Here is a 23,396-nt window from a genome sequence, read left to right as displayed (position 1 = left end):
AAAGCCTTTAGTTTAATCTTAGCAGCTAAAAGGAATCGCTGGACGATCCATCCATCAAGGCCCCAGCACAGGGGGTAAACGGGGTACACAAGGGGGTAAACGGGTGGTAAACGGGGAATAACCTTTAAATCCACCATCTAATGGGAATTTAAACGCGGCCACTGATTCAACCTGTTTAAGGTGACTGACTGTATGTTTGTCTGGGTAAAGCAGTAGGTAATGATGAATTGTCTGCCTCACTGGCGTCAGTGAAGGGAGGATCAGCTCTGTGTGAGCCTTCTGGTCTGCCCGTGTCACTGAGTGGGTTTCTGTGTGTCACGACCTTTTCAGCTGACACCTGTCACCTCCAGCTGAGACTGAAGGCCTCTCCACGCCTCTCCACACTCAGACAGATTTAGCCAGCCTACAGTAGCAGGCTGCAGCGAAAGCCTTCAAAAACACCACCCCGACAGCAAAGTGAAGAACACAAATGGTTTATTTTTTCCCCAGAATGCATTGGGAGTGAACCAACCCCAAATCAAGATAAATCAGAGAAATAAAAACCTTCAGATATGTTTCAGTTTTACAAAATCAAGACAAACAACAGACAAGATACAGAATGTTTTCAGAAGGTGGCCGACCACTGATCAGAAATATACACATGTGACTTTATATAACATCAACGAATAAATTAACTGAATTTAATTATAAATATCAATACATCTGAAAGCAAAAAAAATTCAAATGAGCTGTTGGTGTCTCAGTTTGATTAAAAGGCTCATTAAATTCACTGAGGGTCCTCGTTGACACTGAACATTGCACTGCAGAAGATATCCACAAGGTTTAAAGAGTCAGTTGTCTCATCTGACAACTTTACATTCATAATATCTCAGAAACCCCCCCACACCCCCAACACAGGGAAACATCAGCATCTGGAGGTTTGGTATAAAAATACAACTTTGGTGAATTAAATTCAGAAACCACCATAGACTGACAAAATAAGTTAAAGTCTGTTTTTTAAATTACAACATGATCCCACAGTCTCTTTGGTTCATTAAGGCAAAGGTGACACGGAAACAGGAGCTTCCACACAGTCCAGGAGGGTCCTAGTGGTGTCAGACCAGAAGGGCTCTAGTGGTCTCGGTACAGAAGGGTTGTAGTGGTCTTAGTCTAGGAGGGTTGCAGTGGTCTCGGTATGAGTCCCTTTCACATACACATCATCACACAGGACTTGAAGTTGGTCCTCCACCTCATCTGTCCAGAGTTTTTTTTCTTTTGAACCATCTCATTTGTTATTTGTCACTTTATTACAATAGAATGACAACAGAAATGTGTTTGTGCTGCAACAGACAGTGACTGTTGTTCCAGAACAAGTTGTCTCTATGAAAACATCTGTCTTGTGAGGTTTATCTAGAATAACAGGGACTCTGCTTCAGGACAGATGTTGCGGTTGAATTGTTCAGTGTTGTCAGCAGCATAAACTAAATTCCGCTCAAAGCTTTCTGCTTCTTCACCATCTTCAGTAGGACAAATCTGCAATGGATTCTGGGTAAATAAAGGCATTTTTCCAAACTAAAAAATATTGACTGACCATGTCAAACCTCTCAGCTTTCACTCTCACTGAGCACAACATGGAGCCAGTGGAGGGCTGGATTCAGGTATAACATTAAAATGGTTGGATCAGACATAAAGTTGAGTGGCAGGGATATAAAGGTCATGGTTAGATCAGGGACTGTGGAGCTTGTAGTGACATGAACAGGAGGAGTCACAACAGTCAGACCATAACTACAAGAGGATCCTTCAGAACAGTGATGGAAGTTACTGTTTTATATGCTGCTACCTACATAAATATCTAGTCATCTAAAATCCCAGCACAAATGTCAAAGTAAGGCTAGTTTTATATATCTGCCAGTCATACAGGTAGACTGGGCAGGTAGTGTGTTCAAACTGGCAACCAAACAGGAACAGGAAACAGGCAGAGGAAGATCTGAGAAACAGACCAATAAGTTGAGTAAGAATCCACTTCTGTAATCAGGTACAGTCTGTGATGATGAGTCTTCCAGATTAAGATCTGCTGCGGTTCGGTTTGGTCCACCACACAGAACTTCAGGTTAGGTTAGCTACCAGTGTAGCTGGCACAGCAGTGTGTGTACACATACACACATGCTACAGTCCATTTCAGGCTTAGGCAAGTGGTTTCACTGTGTGCGTGTGCGTGTGCGTGTGTGTGTGTGTGTGTGTGTGTGTGTGTGTGTGTGTGTGTGTGTGTGTGTGTGTGTGTGTGTGCTCAATGCTCCTTCAACCTGTGAATCATGAATCAGAGACAAACATTAACACCATGTAGATAAGTTGGGTGTCGTTAAGTTTTACACTCAGGAGCCATAAACTCTGAAACTGAACTCTGTGGTTTAGGGAACAATTTTCATATTAAAACCAACCTTTACTTTTTGTGCCCAGGACAGAAACAAAAGAGACAATCCTCAATCCAGGACACTTTTCTTTTTTTTTTAAACAAATTTTGTGTAAAACTACTGAATTCAGGACTAAGTTGGGTGTCAAACAACTATGTTAGTGAGTGATTTTTATTGTGTATTGGCCTATAGTCAGTTCCATAGTTGGACTGGCCATCGGGGGCACTGGGACAAATCCATGAGGACTGCCACATCGTGGGGTTAGTGAAAAAATCAGAAGCAACTGGAAATCAGACAATATGCTTAACTCCAGCACAGCAATAAAAGCCTTTTAAGACATAAAAGGTTTATGTCCATTTAAATGCTAGAGGGCTTTTAATTTGAAATGGTTACAGGTAGTCTTGAGTTTGTAATAATGCATAACGTCTTTACTTTAACAGGGCAAACAGGAGGAGATCAAAACAAGGCTTCGTACTAAAATACTGCTATGACCACTTATACATGTCAAACAGAGGGAGTTAGACATAATCACCTAACTCTAATAAACACCTGTTATCTACTGCAGGTAAATAAAGGCCCCGCCCCCTTTTTGAGGAAATTGTTGAAAACTGTTGTGTATCAGCTGTGAACAGTTCCTGATTATGTAATAGAAACTTTGCACCAAATCATTTTGAAAGAGCAACAGCCAATAGGAACAGTCCAACATTCAGCCGACCAATGGTGTAACTTCACCATTCATTCAGTCAGTCACAGACATTCGCGAATGTATCTAGTGATGGGTGATCTGATGATCTTATATCTTGGACAATCTTACTTTGACATATGAGCTAATCTTCAGATGAATCACACAGATCGAGTCATTAAACATTTCTATGTTTAGATATTTCATTTTAAAGGTTCATCTCTGCTAACCAGACCATGTTAACTGTTAAACAGCTAGCCTGCTAACTGCAGCTGGAGACAGCAGTCCTCGTTCTGCTCTGCAGCATCAGTGAGTTTGGTGTAGCTGCACATGAACCAGTTCCCCATTAGAGCAGAACAAGAACCACCTTCACCAGCTGCAGGTAGCAAGACAAGAGGCGGGATGAGCCGGGGCAGAGACTGAACTTTCAAATTAAAACACCCATATAGCAGCTCATAAATAAATAACAGGGATCTCCAAACGAATACTCCATAAGAACTAAGCAATAACTGTGATTGGTTGTGACAATTGTTGTTTGTAAACAGAAGACAGCGCTGTGGGAGAAAGAAGCGTCAACAAAGCAGATACAAATTACCTCTTCCTGTCAGGACTTTCAAAATAAAATGAGCAGATCGTGGTTCAGATCATGGATTGAGATTCAATTCAAGTCATATGATCTTTTGGCCAGATCACCCATCACTAAATGCAGCGAGGGCTCCTGCCCCCCACCCCCACAAAACAGATCCTACAAAGAAACTCAATGATTTCAATTTGCAGGTCACTAATATTTACATCTCCGAGTCAGTGTTTCAGCTCCTGATTGTCACTCATAAACTGTGGTTTTTGTTAATACAATATTTTTTTTTACATTTTATTGTCTTAATTTTGTTGTGTTCTCGATTCTTTATTCTGTGTTCCATATAAAATAAACAAACAAATTGGGACTACAGTGAATAGAATATGTGTTATAAATTATATTTATAGGCTATATAAGTTATAGTTGCTTTTGAAAGTAATTGGAGAAAACAAGATCAATAAGATATAAGATCAAACTGATTTACAGTGAGAAACAGGCAGGAAAAGAAACAGGACACTGAGTAATAAAGATGATGAAGTGGAGAAGAGCAGGACTTACTCTACAGTGGAGATGGGACGGGATTTACTTGATGTAAGCTCCTTTGTCACAAGTCGTAGCAAAAGCTGTACAAACATTCACACAGTCAGTTATCACAGTAGTTCATATATTTACACGGACGACATCAGCACTGCATTTAAAGCTGTATTCGTTGATTTTTGGCCACTGGGGGAAACAAAACAAACTGAAAACACATCTAACACGTTACTGCCTTATTAAGGTGTTATGGTGACATCCAGAGGCAATGGTGGGAGAAACAGTGTACAGTGAGTTCATCAGAGCTGTCTCACGGAGAACCGAGAGTCTCTGCTACAAGAGTTTGAAGAGCCGAGTGTAATAGAGGGAGCTGCAGAGCTGGAGATAATTAACCTCCTAGGACCTGGCGTCCACATATGTGGACCTCACATTTTGGGTTCTCTAGACCACAATACTAACTTTTTCTCAACAAGGGCCTGGTGACCACATATGAGGATATTATACTGCCACTCAGTAATCGAAATTTAAAACTAATGTCCTCATATGTGGACATCATTTTTCTCAGGTCCCAATCAGCCTAAATAGCAAAGAGAAATTAAAAATGCACGCCATGCAAGAGTTCGGGTCTTAAACCAGTGTTGATACAAGCATGAAATAAGCATTGTTTAGAGCAGCTTTAACTCAGTGGAAACTATTGACAGCTTCCTCTGGTGTTGGCACTGATGCTTGTGTTGTTGATAGTTTTCACTCACCAACAGAGCAAGGAAGTCCGCAGTCATAAGCATGTAGAAGACCTGATCCCAGCCGCCTGCAGACAACAGACCAGCCAGCAGGGGGCCCAGTGCTGCACCTGACACCACAGACATCAGCAGATCAGTGTTTGTAGGTGGACTATCCTACTCAGTTTTCACTTGTCATTATGGGTATAGAGTGTAGACTGATGAGGGAAAAACTATTTTAGCATCAGGCTGCAGCCTCATAACAAGATGTGAAAAAAGTACACACACACACAAACACATATATATACACACACACAGAAGCCAAGATGTTCTTTTCTAACTGGTACTGACCTACAGACCCTGTACCATCAATGATGGCAGTGACAGTGGACAGTGCTCTAGCGTTGCCTTTCAGGCTCTTGTGGGTCCCCTGGGATCAGAGGTAAACAGAGAGGGAGACAGAGAGATGAGGGGGTGGGACGGCTCCTGAACACTGGAATCAGACCAGACTTGAACATGCTTACCAAATCAGCAGACACTGCAGTTGTGATGAGGGCATATGGCCCATTGACGAGACCTCCACACACCAGGAGCATGCCTGAAACACAGACTGGTGTTTTTTATTGTTGTTTTCAGTGATCGAGTCACTACATCCTCCTGTACACCTGTACCTGTACAGCTGTGTCTCTACCAGTTGATCAAATATGCACACTTACTGATGAGGCTAAGACCACTTTGGTGACCTGTGTGACGATGATTATACAACATCAGAGCTGCTGCTGTGTCACATGATGCGACAGTCCTTCAGTGTATTGTGAGGATAATGAGCAGCTGCTGGACCATCATCAGCTCAGTGAGAATGATAAGAGTCATCAGTCTGCTCTCAACGAGCCACTGATGATCACTAAAGCTCCATTAATCACCCAATCAATGCTGATGAGCTCCTCTGATAAAGGTAGCCAGGTCATCATGTGACCTTGAATACCTGGACCTCACACATGATTATCAGCTGGACAAGAAGGTGAAGTGTTGGTATTTCTGTCTCCAACACATTGGTCTGGAGCTTTTACAGAAGATGTTTGGCTGAATAATTCAGAAAACTCTGAAGAAAGTTCTGTTTGTCATCTAATGAATGAATCAGCTCATCAGCAGCCGCTGACTCTGACTGAGCTGAGGAGGGAGGTTTTGGATCTTACCGATGGTCGGCCCCAGACCGAACTCACTGATCATGGAGAAACCATACAGCTGCAAGACAAAGACAGGGAAGGACAGTCAAACACTCACAGTCACCTTCCTCACTCACCTGTCTGAACACATCAGCAGCATCCTAACTTTACATCAAGCTCCAATGACAGGAAGGGATCTGAGTGTAATGACTGACTTCATGCACTGGTCTCAGGTGACTCAGTGTTAGAAACCCTCTGGATGAGGAAACTTACTGTAGGAGCAGCCAACAACAACATGACTGCACAGGTGGTGGCTCTCTTCCCCAGCTTATCAGAGATCACTCCTGCCAGGATCCCCCCTGCACGCATGCACGCACGCACGCACACACACACACACACAGACACACACACACACACACACACACACACACACATACGTCAGGAAAATACCATTACCTATGACCTAATTCACAATGGTAAGTAAATATTGACTTTGAGTGAATATAGGATGGAAAATAACATTTATTTGTGCACACAAACACCCCGCCACACACACACACACACACACACACACCACCCCACCCCTCCACACACACACTCTCTCTCACATATCTCTCCCTCTCAAGAGCTAAGTAAGAGGTACATGTGAACAAAAGCACTTACCCACAATTCCTCCCACATCAAACAGGGTGGACAAATCTCCAGCCTTCTTCGCATCCAGGTGAGCTGAAACACACACACACACACACACACACACACACACACACACACACACACACACACACACACACACACACACACACACACACACACACACACACACACACAGATGGATGTAAAGGCTGCAGCAGTATAAGATGAAACATGCATAGTCAGACAGAGAGATGTGCTGCCTGTTCCACCTTCTAACGTCACAAACACATTTATTCTTTCAATCATGAATCATCTGTGCAGCACAAAGAAAATAAAACCTGTTAAAGTCTAAAACCGTGTGAAAGAGCTGAGTTTTAAGAGTTTTATGCTGCTGGGGAGATTCACATCAGTCTAGACCAGTGGTTCCCAAACTGTGGGCTGGGGCTGCAAAGGTATAGAAAGTTGACTGACAAATCATTTAAACTTGAATATTGATCTTTAAAATCATTTAAAATGTTGAAAAATTCTTTCACTGTTTTTTGTTTCGTATTAAGGCCTATCACTGTGATAAACCAATGAGAGGAACTTTTAGGCTGTCGCCAGCCGGATCACATCGTATACTTTCTTGTTATCTCGGTGTGATTCAAAGATCACATCTACAGTAAAAACTAGAGAATCAGAAGCGGGTTAGCTGGGTATCAACAGGAAGAATTAAAAGGAAAGAGAGACAGAGACAGATGGTGAATTGACAAGAGATCTCTACCCATCAACAAAAAAGAAAAACTGAGCTTCCCCTGCTTTCGCTTCAGTCCTGAATGTTCAATCAGAGCGAGCTCCCCTCACACTCACAGTGGTCATTAATGAAGTTTTAAGATATGAGAGAACAGCACAGAGTCAGCTCCATAGAATCGAAGGGTAACTTACATGACTGACTGTTCAAACCCACAGAGTTCTTTTAATGGGAGGACATCTAAAATTTTCTGAAGATTCAACAAGTCTCAGTGAATTCTGGGTAAACATACACAACACAATGTAATGGTATTGTTACAGAATTATGGTGATTGTTCTTGGTGTCATCATGGTGTCAGAGTGGAAAATGACACAAGCAGACACTGAGGATTACTGTGTGTTGTCACAAGTGACAATTTGGTCATGTGACTCTTCATTTGTGAAATTTGGTGAAGATGATATAAAAATTTAAAAGCTGTGAAAACATTTTAAAAAGTTTGAGACTGAATTCAAACTGGCGGACACCTGTGTGATCAGAGAGGATAGGTCTTCAGAATCCAGAAACTTCTTTTAGCTCATTTGCTTCAGAATTTAGCAGCAGAAACAGGAAGATCTTTCTCACAGCAGCTGAAATGAATGTTGTTGTGTGTAACTGTGGTTACATGGCTGTGTAACTTCGCCACAGAAGAAGAATACACCAGTGGTGCTTGGTCCCTGCTCATGGTCCTCACCTGCTTTAGTGATGTACAGCGGCAGCCAGAAGAGAAAGGTGTAACTGACCAGCTTAGCAAACAGCAGACACAGAGAGAACTCGATCACTCCCTGGGAAGACAAATACACACACATCACACACACACACAGGTGTTAGTACAGCAGCCTTTTTCTGACTGAATGGCACCTGTCACAGATGACACAGAGACACGATGAATGTCTGAACACTTGATCTCTGATAGATCGATAGATTGATAGATCGATACTTTATTTATCCCCTAGGGGTAATTCATGTGACTGGAGGGTCTCAGACGGTTATCCCAACTCACAATCTCGCAACTTGGATCTTATGTTGTAGTTTTGACCATAATTCATACTGGCTATGGTAACACACTACTGACAAAGTTAATTACAACATTAAACAACCAATCAACACAAGCAGTTAACACACTCAGACAGGTTGGACACAAGACAGAAATATCTATTCCCATGAATAAAACTATGCCTACAATCAGCTCAGAAAATCACCTGCACACAGCTATATTCACAGATCCTGATCCTATACAAACATAAGGACTCCTCCCAGTTGAGGGGAGGCACTGAATTTCATTGTACAGCTGTGCAATGACTAATAAAGGCATTCTTTTCTATTCTACAACTACAGAAAGTAAGGTAGGTCAAAGTTGAAACAGGAAGTCATCCTGGAAGCTGTGATGGACATTTACAGCTGACTTTTGTTCTGATTTGACCTTAATTTGTCTTCAAACTAAAACCAGTGGGGCTGATCATTTGACTGCTCATATTTGACGTCAGCAGTTCATCTGTTGGTATAATGTGATCACAAGTGACAGAACCAATGACCAAACTATGAGATAAGATCCACGTTGTGTGGGTGTGTGTGTGTGGTGTGAGACTGACTGGTATCCGGAGAGCTCCCATGAAGCTGATGGCAGACGGCTCTGAGTCGTTCTTCACCACCACCACGGGCTGCACAGGGACTCGCACACTGTCTCTGGGCAGCAGCAGCTCTGTGTCATAGCTCTGAGGAAGAAGAGGCAAACATCAGGGGACCTACTGGACTTCTGTCACTGCACCCAATCCACCCAGTCCACCCAGTAAATCAGAAGAGCCAATCAGTCACAGTTTTTTTAATGTTTCAGGGATTTTAAATTAAGATTGATCAGGACTGATTGACTTGACAGTTTAGTTCACGCAGCAGCTTGAAGATAATCTGATAGAGGTGAATTAGCAAATTGTGATTTAAAAAGAAATTATTCTTGGAAAAAAGAATATCGCACATTGACACACACAGGTCCCAAATACTGTGTCAGCTTTAATCTGAACTGTTTCTGGTGTAATAGATGGATCATTACATGAAAGGGCCGAAGATCAAACTGTCATTGTGAAGATTGGAAGGAACAGCTGCATGAAGTAAACCCAACTCCATCATCCCATAAAGGTCCAAGAAACCCTGAGACTGAAGCCAAATGTCCTGACCTCAGGTCTGACAGGGGACATAAGCCCTCAGCAGCCTGATGATGATGATGAAGTTCAGCATGTTTTTAAGTGGACATTTGGAATCAGCCTGAGAAGTATTCACCCAGTACCTGACAGGAACTGACCTTCCTGTTCTGAACACTATCTTCGTAACAGTAGTAGTACGCCTGAATGAATCACAACCACATGTTAAACTTACTAAAGCAACAACATCTGCCCTCTGACACTCACATTATTTAATGTCACTGATTTACAGAGCTACCACTTTGTTAGGTATACCTGAACAATCTAAACACTCCATTTCAGACTATTATTTGGTTGTCGTTGTTGTTGTTGTAGTTGTAGCTGCATTGATCAGAGTCAGTATGACAGTATGAAAACATTTACCATGCATGTTTCAGATCACTTCAATCTGTTACTATACTCTGCTGAACTTTTTGTATGCAAGATAAACAAAAACTTTTAAAAGTGCTTCTGGATTTTTCTGTTAAGACAGATTGAAAATAGATTTTCTCTGAGGTTCCAACATTAGATTTTCTGCTCAAAGTCAAACTGATGATTGTTGTTTATGATGTGATGAACATTTAATGCTACAGAAAAAAAGACTCAGGTGTTTACAGGTGCTTTAAAGTTGACTAGCACTATATGTGAAATACATGATGCATTAACATACACACAGTGACACACACCTGGGTTTTGTTGTCCTTGTATTGCAGATACACCTCAGTGTTTCCATTTACTCCATTCCAACTCTTGGTGGGAACCTGCTTAAAGAGACAGTACATCACATACATTATTACTCACACTGTCACTCAGTGCTCTGGACCTGCAGGTGAGCGAGCTGATATTAATAAACCAATAGTCATATTCATATTGTATTGAAGTATATTTTCATCATTGTATTTTAAATGTCTAACAGCTGTTGAGTTCTAAACAGGTAAATTCGGATTCTCAGTACAAATGAGTAGTAAACACACAGATAGAGGATCTGCTGACTGTGTGTTAAATGATAACACAGTGCACACCATGATACACACAGTACAAACAGTACAATGTTACTGCTGAAGATGAGCTGAAACACACAGAGAAGACAGACTGACACATAAAAGACAAACACACAGAGAGAGGTGTGTCTCCTGACTATAAACCTCAGTAAAGCTCTGTACTCACACTCTTGCCTGGGGAAGAATTCTGAGCATAGATGCTTTTCAGGTCGTTTGGATCTGTGGAGGGAAAAACATGCCATGGGGTTTATATGATACTCTTCCATTTCCAGCTGTGAAGTCCTGCTAACAGCTGTCAGCTGACTACTCTCGCTCCTAATAAGAGCTCTTCCTTTATATATCTGATGACTATTTCTTTCAGCAAGTCAAAGACATTAGTGAAGAAATTATCTCTTTAAACAGAAACTCACTCATTAATATGTGGACTTTAAGAAAGTTCAGTTAAATCCTCCAAACACAGTGAGGAAAATAAATCAGCTACATATCACCATATTGTTGCCCACCAGCCAATGAGGAGGCTGCACTCACGCTCAATGAGGAAAAAGAAGCACACAATGCCCATGGCTGCGATGAGGAGCCCCGGCACGATGAAGGACAGGCCCCAGTTGGAGGAGACCCAGTATCCTGCGATCAGAGAGCCCAGGATGTTTCCCACTGAGGTGTGGGAGTTCCACAGCCCCATGATGAGTCCACGCCTGAGAGGAGGAGCGGACACATCACAGGATCAGTCAGCCTGAGAGCCACATCTGTTGTCCTGAATCTAAACTGAAGCATGCATCTGTGTTCACATCCAGCTGTTTCATCAGTTAAATGGCTTTACAGAAAAGAAATGCATCACACCATCACACTATTTTCCTTAAATGAGTGTGATTTCTTTTAAGTCTGTGTTAGGGTGGTAAATACTCCACTGAGAGAACATCCTTAACAACTCTGTAACCACCTTCAGGTTTCAAGGGTCAAATCATTTTTAGTTAATGAAACAGTGATAAATTCAATGTCTTTAAATGTCACTGCTCCTTGTCGGACCTTCCCTCTGCAAACTGTAATTGAAATCACCATCAGTCATTTTTTCATCATTGATTTATATCTATAGCTGACCATCGCATCTCGGCAAAACTGTGTGGACCCCAGAAAGAATAGCTGTTGTAATGTAAAAGCTAACAGGGATCTTGATAAACAAACAAACAAACAGCAAGCTGAGGTGCAACATGACACATGTCCATGTTAACAGATAAGAAGCTGCAGAAGCTGCTGTCCATTATAAGCCAATGATAAATCAGTGACTGGTTGATGCAAACAAAGGAGGCGGAGTCATGAAACCAAAGACACATACAGATATACAGACTGTGGCAGAAATAATAAGCTGTTTCATTCCAGTTGGACTAATGAAATCTTGCATTATTATATCACACCACATATTTAACAGCTTCTTATGGTACATTCACATGATGGTCACACTGCATCACTGCTCATAAAGTGTCATAAAAGCCTCATCAGTCGACCTGAAACAAACCATATGCTCCAGTCTGAGGGTGATCAGGTCTCACCTTCCCTTTCCAAACCAGTTGCTGATGCAGGTCACTACGCTGGGCCAGCCGGTGGTTTGGACCAGGCCGTTAGCCACCTGAAATCAAAGAAGCAGACTGAGGACAGCTCATTTAAACTGAGGTGTTAGAAAGCAAGTCATTCAGCCACTCTCTTGGTTGACTGTGTGTATTATTTGGTGACCATGTGTAAATTCATGTGTACGTAAACCTCTGATCATGAGTAGATGTGTGTATGTCTGTGTGATACAGGCATTTATTCAGCTCCTTATGTGCTGACACAGTCCTGAGGAGATATTTAATTCTGATAGATGACACAATAACTAACCTGAGCTTTAAAGAACTTCCCTTATAGCAGATGTACCACTGTGTGTGTGACTGCAGGCTCTATTAGCAGCAGTGAGTTGTCTCACCTGCACAAATATGTAGAAGCCCAGGCTGTGGATGTTGTAAACGTAACCCAGTCCAAACAGGCAGGTGAACAAGCCGCTGGTCAGCATGCCCACAGTCAGGTACAGTCGAATGGGCAGACGCTCCCCAATGATGCCGCTGCACGGACACACGGTGATGACATCATGTTAACCACAGTCCCTGAGGGTGGTTGTGATCTTCCACCTGTGGCCCTGACCTCACTGGTAACCTGGTTTATCAAGAAGGCGCTACAGGTAGGTGTGGAGGATTCACTACATCTCCTATTTGTTTATAGGAACAAAAGAGGGTTGATGGAACTGCCATACCTTTTATCAAAGCCCAGGTCCACACATGGTTACTATTTTTAGATTTCTCTTCTGCTTTACAGACAGTCGAGCTCCACATTTTAGCCAATAAATGATTAGAAATGTTGGATTTTCTGGTGGACTGATCCCAGTGTGTAAGTATATGAGACTATATCTGACATTTTGTGTTTATTCTGCTGGCTCACCACCAGGCTATGTCCTGTTACCAGAGACGAAGCTTGTGAACAGGGAAGGCAGGCGACTACTCTGGGCTGTTAAGGGGCCCCCGAGGGTTGACAAACTTAACTCCACAGCAATGGCTTAAAATACAAACCCCTTCCCCTAAACAACCCATGGATGATTTGTAATGACATCTCAGTAAGAAACTTCCTTAAAGGGGCCCCATGTCGTTCCCGTCACGATTTGCAGCAACATCTCAGAGAAGTGATGCCAAGTATTTTCAGTAAATCCTGCACATACATTTTCAAGCGGCTCCTCAATGTGAATCTAAATCTAACACTGTAATATTAAAAAAAATGTTTTATACAGACTATTGCTCCGACTGTGTAACTGAAGTATCACAAATAAATTCACTATTGTTATATTGTTATGGACTCCGGGCACAGCTCTTGTTGTTGTTTTGTTTCATTACGTTTCATGGTGCAGTTTTCCCCTTTTGAATTAAGGCTGGGGCGACCTATCATCCGCTGCTCCGGAAGGGGATTTCCGCATCGTCCACTCCTCCACATCGCTCCTCTCTGTCTGTAGCTCTTCTGGAGTGGCTTCGTGATTGTGATGTTGACTCGTAGGGGCACTAGTTTCACAGTTCGGGGATCTTGGGCTATAGGCTTTAGTTTTAGTTCAGGTTATCGTGTGTTCTTTCCTGTTTATTAGTTTAGTCTAGCAACACTAGGTTATGGGTGGCTGCTAGACTGTATTTTTTGTTTGACAGGTAAGAAGGGAGGGGTTTTGTATCTGTTATGTTATCTGTTGAAAGATGTTCCTGATTTCTCCATCACTAATGACTGAATGAATGTTATTTCTGTATTGGTTACATTCACATACTTACTACTTACTACTTACTACATACTCTTTCACCTGGCCTGATTCAGTTCACCTTCTGTTATAAATAAAGCTCCTGTGGTCATCTCACCTGAGGTACATTCCCACAGCGTATGCACAGAGAAAGGAGTAGTCCATGGCTCCCAGCAGCTGTTTGTAGTTACTTTTATCTGAGGATATCAAGAAAAACTAAAGTTCAGGACTTTACCGACCTGGTTCAGCTGTTTACCTACCTTTTTATTTGCAGCTTCTTCCTTGACAAAAGCTACAGAAAACAAACTGTAAAAGCAACAGTGTACTACTACATTACTAGGGCTGGGTTGAAAGAATCCATTCTCCGATTAAACTCGATCTTCATTTGAATAATCCGATATCGATTCATAAAAGCCGAGATCGATCTTTTAACATTTGATTTTACACTCTCCTGTGGATGCGTAAAGCTGTCATAACTAGATCTGGTCAGGTGAGTGTAGGTGTAGTGCTGCCTGAACTGCCAGAGACACCTGAACGACGCTCCGCCACTTTTTTTCCTCAGTAAATAAAATATTCACAATTCACAGAATCCGATTGAAATGTATGCCTCTAGATTGTGCGGACAGCTTGTGCTGCCGGAGATGAAAGCTAACTAAGCTACGTTAGCCTGTTAGCTTAACCTGACCTCTGCCTGCCAGCTGGACTAAAGCAAGGCTATATGTGAGACGTGAAGAAGAAGCTGTGTTTATCTGTTCATACACAGTGTAGCAGGTGCACTGGGGTACGTTAACAACGCACATTATATCTATTATTCCTTGAGATGGTTCTAAACTGTTGGTCATGTTAAATAGACAGTGCATTAATGTAAGTGCTTTGTGTCCATTCGTAATGTAAACGAAATAATGCACCGGGTTAGAGGAACCATTTTTACAGCATTAGTTCTCTGAGAATCTCATTCATATCCAAGAAACAATCATATCGTAACTGAAATATGTCTGACTGAATTGATATCAAATCGAATCGAATCGGGACCTTGTGAATTGAAATCAAACAGATTCAGGAAATCAGCCCTATACATTACATTACATTACATTATTCTTATGTAATAAACTTTGTGATTCATATCAGTATCATATGGATTTTCAGAAAACTAATGTAAGCTAAAGGGACAGTATCATGTTGCCTCAGCAACACTAAGATGACTTGAGAACATCCACTACAATGACACCTCTAACTGTCACTGAGGAAGGAGTCCAGTGAATACAAACCAAAAGGCTTCCAGCTACAGTCCATGTCTGTGTGGAGAGACGGTGGAGAGGCCTGCTGGCTGTCACTGCTGCTGCTGCTGCTGGAGGTCATGGTGGCGAGCTCACTGACAGAGGAGCAGTTCTTATGGAGCTCACTCTGTCAACACAAAGGCAGTGCACCATTCATTCAACCGGAAAACACCACAGCTAACACACACAGACTGTAAGGAAGAAAACATACGGCTGAGATGTAAATGTTCCATCTATCTGATGACACATATTTTACAGCTGTACACCTGCTTATTCATGCAATTTTCCAATCAGCCAATCATGTGGCAGCAGTGCAGTGTATAAACCCCTGCTTATCCAGGTCAGGAGCTTCAGTTAATGTTCAATGGCAGTGTCAATGTGCAGCTGACAGATCTGAGATGTCTGTGAGGAGTCTGTCATCCAAGAAAAACTGAATTGAGGTCAACTGGACAACTTCTCCAGTTCACTTCAGAATTGAACCAGGTGGTCCACATGGGGCCAGCTTGGACGATGCTCCAACCACGAGCACACTGAGCAGCATATTTTTTAGGCATGTCCCAGCCGTACATTGAGGAGTTCCATGACTGCTGGCCAGACACCAACTCTCTTTCTCACCACACAACCAATAGCAGGGCCTTGGTGTCCATGCAAACTGTCAACAGTTACAGACTGCTGTGTCACATGTCATCTGTGGAGCTATCTCTTGACTCATTCATTGTGTCACCAGATGAGGAATTGATACATTATGCTGTTATGCAAGATGCAGATGTATGAGCTCATGAATGTGATCTGTTACCTTGACGATGCTAATGGGTTTCCTGGAGAGGTGGAAACTGGTGTAGAGCAGGAAGGTGAGGATAAATGTGAGAGCTTTGTACCTGCAGAGAGGAAACACAAGAGGGAAGCAGTGAGAGGTAAGATCCAAACACCAGCACTACCCTTTAAACCTGCATGTTCAGGTTTAGTGTGACGTGAGTGGGTGACAGGAAGTTTACACCTTTTAGTTTAAAAAAATCATTTCTTCACTTTCAGTCAGACATGTACAGCCACAGCAAACACACCTGCAGAGATCACTTCACAGAGATTACTCCACGTCTCTCAAGTATCAACGTCATGTTATTTACAGTCACAGAGAAAAGATGTTATGTTGAATATATTTGTGTAACAGATACACAAAGGTTGGCGGCTCACGTCGTGTCTTTTCCTGTTCTTATTATGTAACAAGCAAATATATAAAGAGTGTGACAGTCTACAGCTGATCTGACCTCCATGACCACAGTTACAACACACGTCAGACGCCAGGAGAAGAGTTGTGAAATATGTTGGCACACAAAGTGCAAGATATTAACATGTGGCTGAGGTCTGAATGATTATTCATTTCAGTGGAACAGAACTGAAATTCATTCTGTTCACTTTATCTCAGGCAAGTTTACACTCATCTTTATGCTGTTTTTTTAATCTGTCCTGATGTTAACTGCAGTGGTCTGTGTGTTAAGTGTTAATGAGGATCTGGACAGTAGTGATCAGCTGGCTGAGGATGAGCCTGAGGTCTGTCTCTACTCTGTTCTGTAGTGCAGACCTGTCTCAGCCCTGCAGCAGACACTGGTGATGGACTGAGGAGCAGTTTGAGAAGAGAAGCTGTGAGCCTGTTCCAGTGTGTTGCAATGTGTCACATTGTCACGTTGACTAAAAACAACAGCTACAGCTGGAAAGAGACACTTCTGCATCCCAGCTGTAAGTGACAGCATTAAACTGTAAGACATTCCATACTGTATGCCCCTCTCAGGTGATCTGAGAACTGGGAAAGGTTTACTCAGTGTTCCCAGAATCAGAACCGCGCCAGGTGAAGCAGCTTTTAGTTTCTCTGCTCCCCACCTGTGGAACCAGCTTCCTGAACACCTGAGCTCTGTTGAAACTGTCACTTCATTTAAATCAGGATTTAAAACATCACTTTTTACTGCAGCTCACCAATAACTGCCTCCGTTAAACAATTTGGATTGCCTTCTGTCTGAATGGTGATATATAAATAAACGGGCTGTGCTAAAGCTGCACATGACTTATAGTAATAAAATATCAATCTCACAATACAGCCCGTCTCTTTTATTAAAGTGACATTTTAAAGTCTGATAAGACAGAAGTGCTGCACAATTAATCGAAATATAATCAAAATCTCAATATGGCCAAGTGCAAATCCAAATCACAGGAACTGTAACTTTTTTGATAAAGATAAAATGTGTCACAGTTGCTCATTGTTAGCATCATAAGTGTTGTGGTGCTACAGAGATACCCCGGACTACAAATCATATCCTCCAGACATAAAGGAACATGTTTGTTTGGTACAGATCTGTATTCACTCTGTTCTCTGGTTACACTTCTACGGAAGATTGCATGTGAAATTACATGTGATTTTTTTTTCTATTCTATTCTAATTCTACAAAAAAAAACTTTTATGTTGTTTTCCAATCACGCCCACACCCACTTAGGAGACAGGAAGTGTTTGCCATGTCATACCAGTGGCGCTGCTTGTATTGTGTCATTTTTGTTATAGAGTCTGTGGCCTAAAACACTATTATGAGACTCAGTCATCATTCACATTATGTATGGATGGATGGATGGATGGATGGATGGATGGATGGATGGATGGATGGATGGATGGATAGATACTAGGATACTAACAGGATCTCCTGAACCTCTCTGTTCTGCAGTGCAGTGAGATGAGACGTTTGCTGCAGCTTTAGCTGCTTCTCTGTCCTGAGTGTTTTGGAGAGGATGGTTAGTATTGTCCAAGATGGCCTCCATCTTACATTGCATGCGTCTCTCCACAACAGTCCTGAGTGAGTCCAGACTCCTGCCAAGCACAGACCCAGCCTTTTTGACCAGTTTTTGTTGTAAAGTCGTAAAATATGATAAAATTATTTTTCCAAGCTACTCTTGGTCTGTGAGTGTGATCTGCATGGAACTTATCTCATCTACGTCCTCTCAGGATCACAGGTTATTAAAAGAGTTCTGTAACTGCAAAACATTAAAAAGTTATATAGGGAAAAACTTGGAATTCATGTAAAAAGTAAACACACCTGGGCCAGTAGTCTGTCATGCCACACTGAGGTTCTGTACATAATTTAAATACGTACATGATGTTTAAGTCATTGGTTCTGCCTCTGATGGTCATGAACATTCAGAGCCATGTCATATGAAGTGCATCAACACTGTGGCTGTCACTCCGGATAGGCTCACAGTGTGAGGGTCTGTTCGATGTTGCTCACAGACTTAATTCACTTTTTACTTTTGCAAATTTTCTTGAAATTCAGTTAAAATTTATGTTACATTTGGAAACTTGGCTATTATCACATCCTCTTCCAGAAGATCTGGATGTGCATTTGTCCAAAGAAAAACTTTAATTTGTTTTAATCTATCTTAATGATGGAACATATTTTTATGGTTTTGAATGTGTTGCTTAGAGCTCACAGAGACAGTGGTGCTGTGTTCACTGCTCTTTGATCTCAAAGGCAGTAAAAACCATGTTTAATAGCAGCACTGTGATGCAATACTGCCAGACTCACTCTATACACTCCTCCTCTACACACACACACACACAATGCAGATATCATTCTAGATGGCTGTGCTCACATGGTCAACAGTCTACATACAGTAGTAATTTTTCATAATGTCACTGCCCTTTGGAACTTTTAATACATTCCAAGACCTTTTATTCAGTGAGCTGAGTTCACTGATTTAAGACTTTTCTACACCTGCAGATACTCTGGAAAAACCAGCACACTGATGGCATTCTCTCCATTACAGAGAACCTGAACTTCTGGTTTATATAATAGATCGGGTATTTGACACTGTTATCTCCCGGATACAGGAACTCAGTGCCACCGGCAAGTGTTGACTGTTCTTACTCCACCTTGTAGGCTGATGTATAAAGACTAGATGACGAGGGAGATCAAATATTGGCTTATAGGTATGTCTGAATAGACAAAGCAAACAGTCTCTCTGATTACGAATGACAGGAGACAATGCTGTGTTCATAACATCATTTAAATACCTGCACTGTAAAACAACAACCATTTAAATAAAGATATATAACTGGAAAATACTGTACAGATTAAAATGTTGTTATTTTTACCAAGTGACTGTAACTGTAAATGGACTGCACTTATAAGAGCTTTTCTAGTCTTTACATGACATTCACCCATTCACAACGGATAGAGCGCTTCTACCACACACATACTCATACACTGATGGAACATCAGAGCATGTGGGGTTCAGTATCTAAGGACACTTCGATACAGACTGGACCAGCTGGGGATCGAACCACGGACCTTCTGATTAGTGGATGATCCGCTATACCTCCTGAACCCACATGGTGGGTTCATGTGGCAACAACATTTTTATGTTAGCATTTTGATGTAATCACTGCTAACACTTCTTTCAGCATTAGCTTTCAATACTAATGCTAATGTGAAATCTGAATTTCAGTAAATATGCAAAAAACTTTTTTCATACCTAACTCTGAGAAATCTGAAAACTTCTTTGTTTCCTTAACTCCTGTATTAATCTATATCCTTATTTTAACATAAAAATGACTAAATGATGTGAAGGAGTTGCTTGTAGTGACAGACCCACATTTTAATCTGTACAGTATTTTCCAGTTAATTATCACAGGCAGTTGATTTTTATGAAAAGACCCAGACAGACTCAGTCAGAGAGCAGGTGGTGATCATAGTGGAGCATTTAGCAGCTAAAGAGGAGCTGGTGGATACCAAACACAGAGTTAAAAGAGAGGGAACACTGGACTGAGACCCCCAAAGAGTTAAATTTTTTTTTTTTTTTTTTTTTTTTTTTTTAAATCTGACCAGACATCCTGTGTCATCTCTCACATTTAGGTCAGTACCAGAAATCTACGAAACCCATTTAATCTTATGTAATTTCAGTCTTAATTAAAAAGAAAGATATGACAGCTACTAAAGTCAGTTTCTTCACCACCACCTTCACTTAACCTGACATGTTTATGTCCACAGATTTGACATCACAGATCCTCTGATTATCAGGACATCTGGTCTTTAACTTCACAGCTGACTGATTTGTGACACAACAGCTACAGTTCATGTTGCCAACACCAAGGCTAACAATGGTCAGGTAAGCATAGACTATGGTTAGCTAGCTAACCTCTGTTGAGATATCTGGCAGGCTAAAACTAGTGTTCATTAATATTGTGTACAAATCCAATAAAAAGACTAAAACAACCTGTTAGTCCATTACTGCCCAACTTCCTGTCCTGTCTTATTATTATTATCATTATTATTATTATTACTATTATCACTATTATTATTGTTATTTTGTCACCCAGTGCAATTACTCCTGTACTCACACACTCTTACACACACACACACTTACACACACACACACTTACACACACACGCACGCACGCACACACACACACACACACACACACACACACACACACACAAGTCAAGGTCTGATCCAGACTCACCACTGGTCCCTGTCGAAGGAGACAAACAGGCGGATCCCAGGAGGAACAGGGGCCATATTTGGACAGATGTGCTGACAGTCAAAGTGATGGGCAGCTGATGTGAGTTCACACTGAGGGGGCTGATGGATACATGCTGGTACAATGGCGCTGCCTCGTTGAATCTCCATTTCAGAGGAAGCTGCTGGGAAGCCGTCAGGGAGCAGGTTCATGTCTGAGACCGGGAGCACTGGAACTGGATGGAGTCAGAAATCTAAGAACAGGACAGGAGAGGGAGAGGGGTGAGAAACAGAAACTGTTCTCAGTAACTCTGGTGGTGGACATTAGATTTGATTAGAGAGGAGGAGCTGTGCTCTGACCAGAGTCAGTTCACAGAAACCTATACTTTGGCTGAATGCTGACAGTTGTATCAGTTCATGTTATTATTTCTATGATCTACTAGAGGGACTTTCTGTGTCAGTTTGAGTTTTCTTACAGAAAAGATGAGATATGAAGAAGCGAGTTTCTTCAGTGTCAATGAAAAAAGCCACATACTGTATATCTACCAGAAACAATTTAAATGATGAAAAGCATGAAGAATTAAGAAATACAGGCTTTACACATGCTTTTCATAATATAAATCTAATCAAAGACAGGAGGTTTCCATGTTGATTCCCAATATAAACAGAAAAAGGAAGACAGATAAGAGAGAGAGAGAGAGAGAGAGATCGCCTTGTATACAGCCAGCCTGTCCACCCCTGTCTGCCTGTCCAACCCAAGGCATCCCTAAAACACACACACACACACACACACACACACACACACACACACACACACACACACACACACACACACACACACACACAGCTGGAATAAAAGAGAACAAATGGTACAGCTGAAGAGACAGAAGGAGACAGGGAAATGGAGCAGTCCATTAGTGAGGGTGTGGAAAGGTCAGAAGAACCATAGAGTGCCAGTTTTCACAGCTGATACAACAGGCTCATCTGACATTTGATTCTACTTCTATGGCCTTTATTAACCAGTAGACTCACATGTCAGAGCCTGAGACAGATATTAATACAAGTCAGAAACATCTCCACTATCAACAGCTCTTCACCTGATCAGTATCAACATACAGCACAAACAGACTGCAGCAGAACACAGAGACAAAACTGTAAAAACAGAACTACTGAAAATATTATTTATCAATTATAATTAGCGGCTTCTCTGTTTTTTGCACAGTATAAATTAGTCTAACATTTGCATTCATATACTGGTTAGAACCACTTCTTTGGTGTAACCTGGGTTTGTGCTGGTGCAGGCTAACAAGATTATGAAACATGGATACTGGTTTTGAAAACTGGTTTTGGTTTAGAAAACTGAATATGTAGGCTGCAGTATTGAATCTAAAACCTGGATGATGTGGCATGTTCTCACCCATCGTCAGAAAAAATATCAGTGTATCAGTGGCTAGCCATACCCCCTGTCTGCTACAGTACAGACCAGGCAGCCACATTACAGCCAGAAAATCTATGAGTCTCAGTGCTGAGACCTTTACTAGTGGACTAGTACAATCACAGTCACCCTTTCATCCAGCTAGAAATCTCACGTGACATTAATGGCTTCCCGCACAGCTTCCTGATTTAACTATTGAGGCCAGAGCTCTTATGAAGACGCAGCTGTAATCTCACCAAACCAGTGGCTCCTTCCAGCAGTGATGTCCCAACCAAACCTAACACAACCCGACCAGAGAAACAGATCCGTGGAGTTCCTCTTGTTTGCTGAGGTTGAGAGGAGCATCTCAAACTTCAGACGTGGATAGTACCAGAGGTTACAGTGTCTGGACTGTCGAGAACTGCTCTCTCGTTATCCTCATGTCCAACAGTAACTTAACATCATTTAAATAACCTCCAGTTGTCAATAACGTATCAATAAAGGCTTATCAACGAAGAACACTGAACGTTGCTGAAGTACATTTACTGATATCGGAAACAACACGGCGGTTAAACCGCAGGCTAAAAGTCGAGCTTCCTTTTCATGTCAACGACAGCTAGCTCGACAACATCGCGACTGAAACACACGGTCACCCGTCGACCGGTACCGGACACAATTCACCACAAACACACGTTTTCTGCTCCGGTCCTTACCTCGTCTGTGTGCCAGCGTCTGCCTTCAGCTGAGCGACATATCCTCCACTTCCTTGTGTGAAAGCTGGCGACTGTCACTCAAAGAAACACACACGCACAGCCGTACCGGAGCACTGTCCTATCTGCTGCTCTGACGTCATCCCGGGCTCCTGCTGTTGTTTAGATGATTGCTGTTGTTTTCACTGAAGAAGAAGAAGAAGAAGGTGGCTGTGAGAAAACCCAGACAAATTATATATCACAATGCGCGACTCGATCGAGGATGGTGTGCTATTACTTTTCTTAGAAAAACAAAAAAGTTCCAATTCAATATGAATGGAGAGACGTCTGAAAATGACAAAACTCACCCCTTTTTGGAGCCCTAATGCTTTTTCATACTTCAACGTAGAAACATGATTGAAACTTTTAACCAGTCTTTTTGGGTTAAATCTTTATTTTGATAGCCACTATGGTTTTCACAAAATTGCAGTTTACGTTTTGTCACAGAATTTATAATGGGTGTGTATTACCATCCCTGAAAATGTTCCTCAAAAGGAATCAGACAACCTCGTTCAAATCCATCAAT

At 41.8% G+C, this 23,396-nt stretch overlaps 1 protein-coding gene across 2 annotated transcripts; it reads right to left on the bottom strand.

The window, feature by feature from the left end:
* Positions 1-457: 457 nt before the first annotated feature.
* Positions 458-22,969, bottom strand: slc37a1 (solute carrier family 37 member 1). Of its 2 annotated transcripts, XM_056389852.1 has the most exons (21): positions 22,835-22,969; positions 20,712-20,961; positions 16,011-16,092; positions 15,206-15,341; positions 14,056-14,134; positions 12,600-12,735; positions 12,190-12,266; positions 11,171-11,337; positions 10,809-10,861; positions 10,328-10,402; positions 9,764-9,805; positions 9,060-9,182; positions 8,162-8,252; positions 6,732-6,794; positions 6,342-6,427; positions 6,099-6,147; positions 5,427-5,500; positions 5,254-5,332; positions 4,936-5,033; positions 4,208-4,272; positions 458-2,282 (listed from the first exon to the last, which is right to left on the bottom strand). In XM_056389852.1, the coding sequence occupies exons 2-21, from the start codon at positions 20,918-20,920 to the stop codon at positions 2,267-2,269; spliced, it is 1,800 nt and encodes a 599-aa protein (XP_056245827.1). In that variant the 5' UTR covers positions 20,921-20,961; positions 22,835-22,969; the 3' UTR covers positions 458-2,266. The 2 variants fall into 2 exon arrangements, with proteins under 2 accessions (XP_056245827.1, XP_056245828.1); XM_056389853.1 differs by lacking the exon at positions 9,764-9,805.
* Positions 22,970-23,396: the final 427 nt, after the last annotated feature.

The sequence above is a fragment of the Seriola aureovittata genome, chromosome 11, assembly GCF_021018895.1.
Source record: "Seriola aureovittata isolate HTS-2021-v1 ecotype China chromosome 11, ASM2101889v1, whole genome shotgun sequence".
In the NCBI taxonomy this organism is placed as follows: Eukaryota; Metazoa; Chordata; class Actinopteri; order Carangiformes; family Carangidae; genus Seriola; species Seriola aureovittata.
The sequence above is the reverse complement of the archived record's forward strand: the minus strand, read 5'-3'. Positions and strand labels throughout refer to the sequence as shown.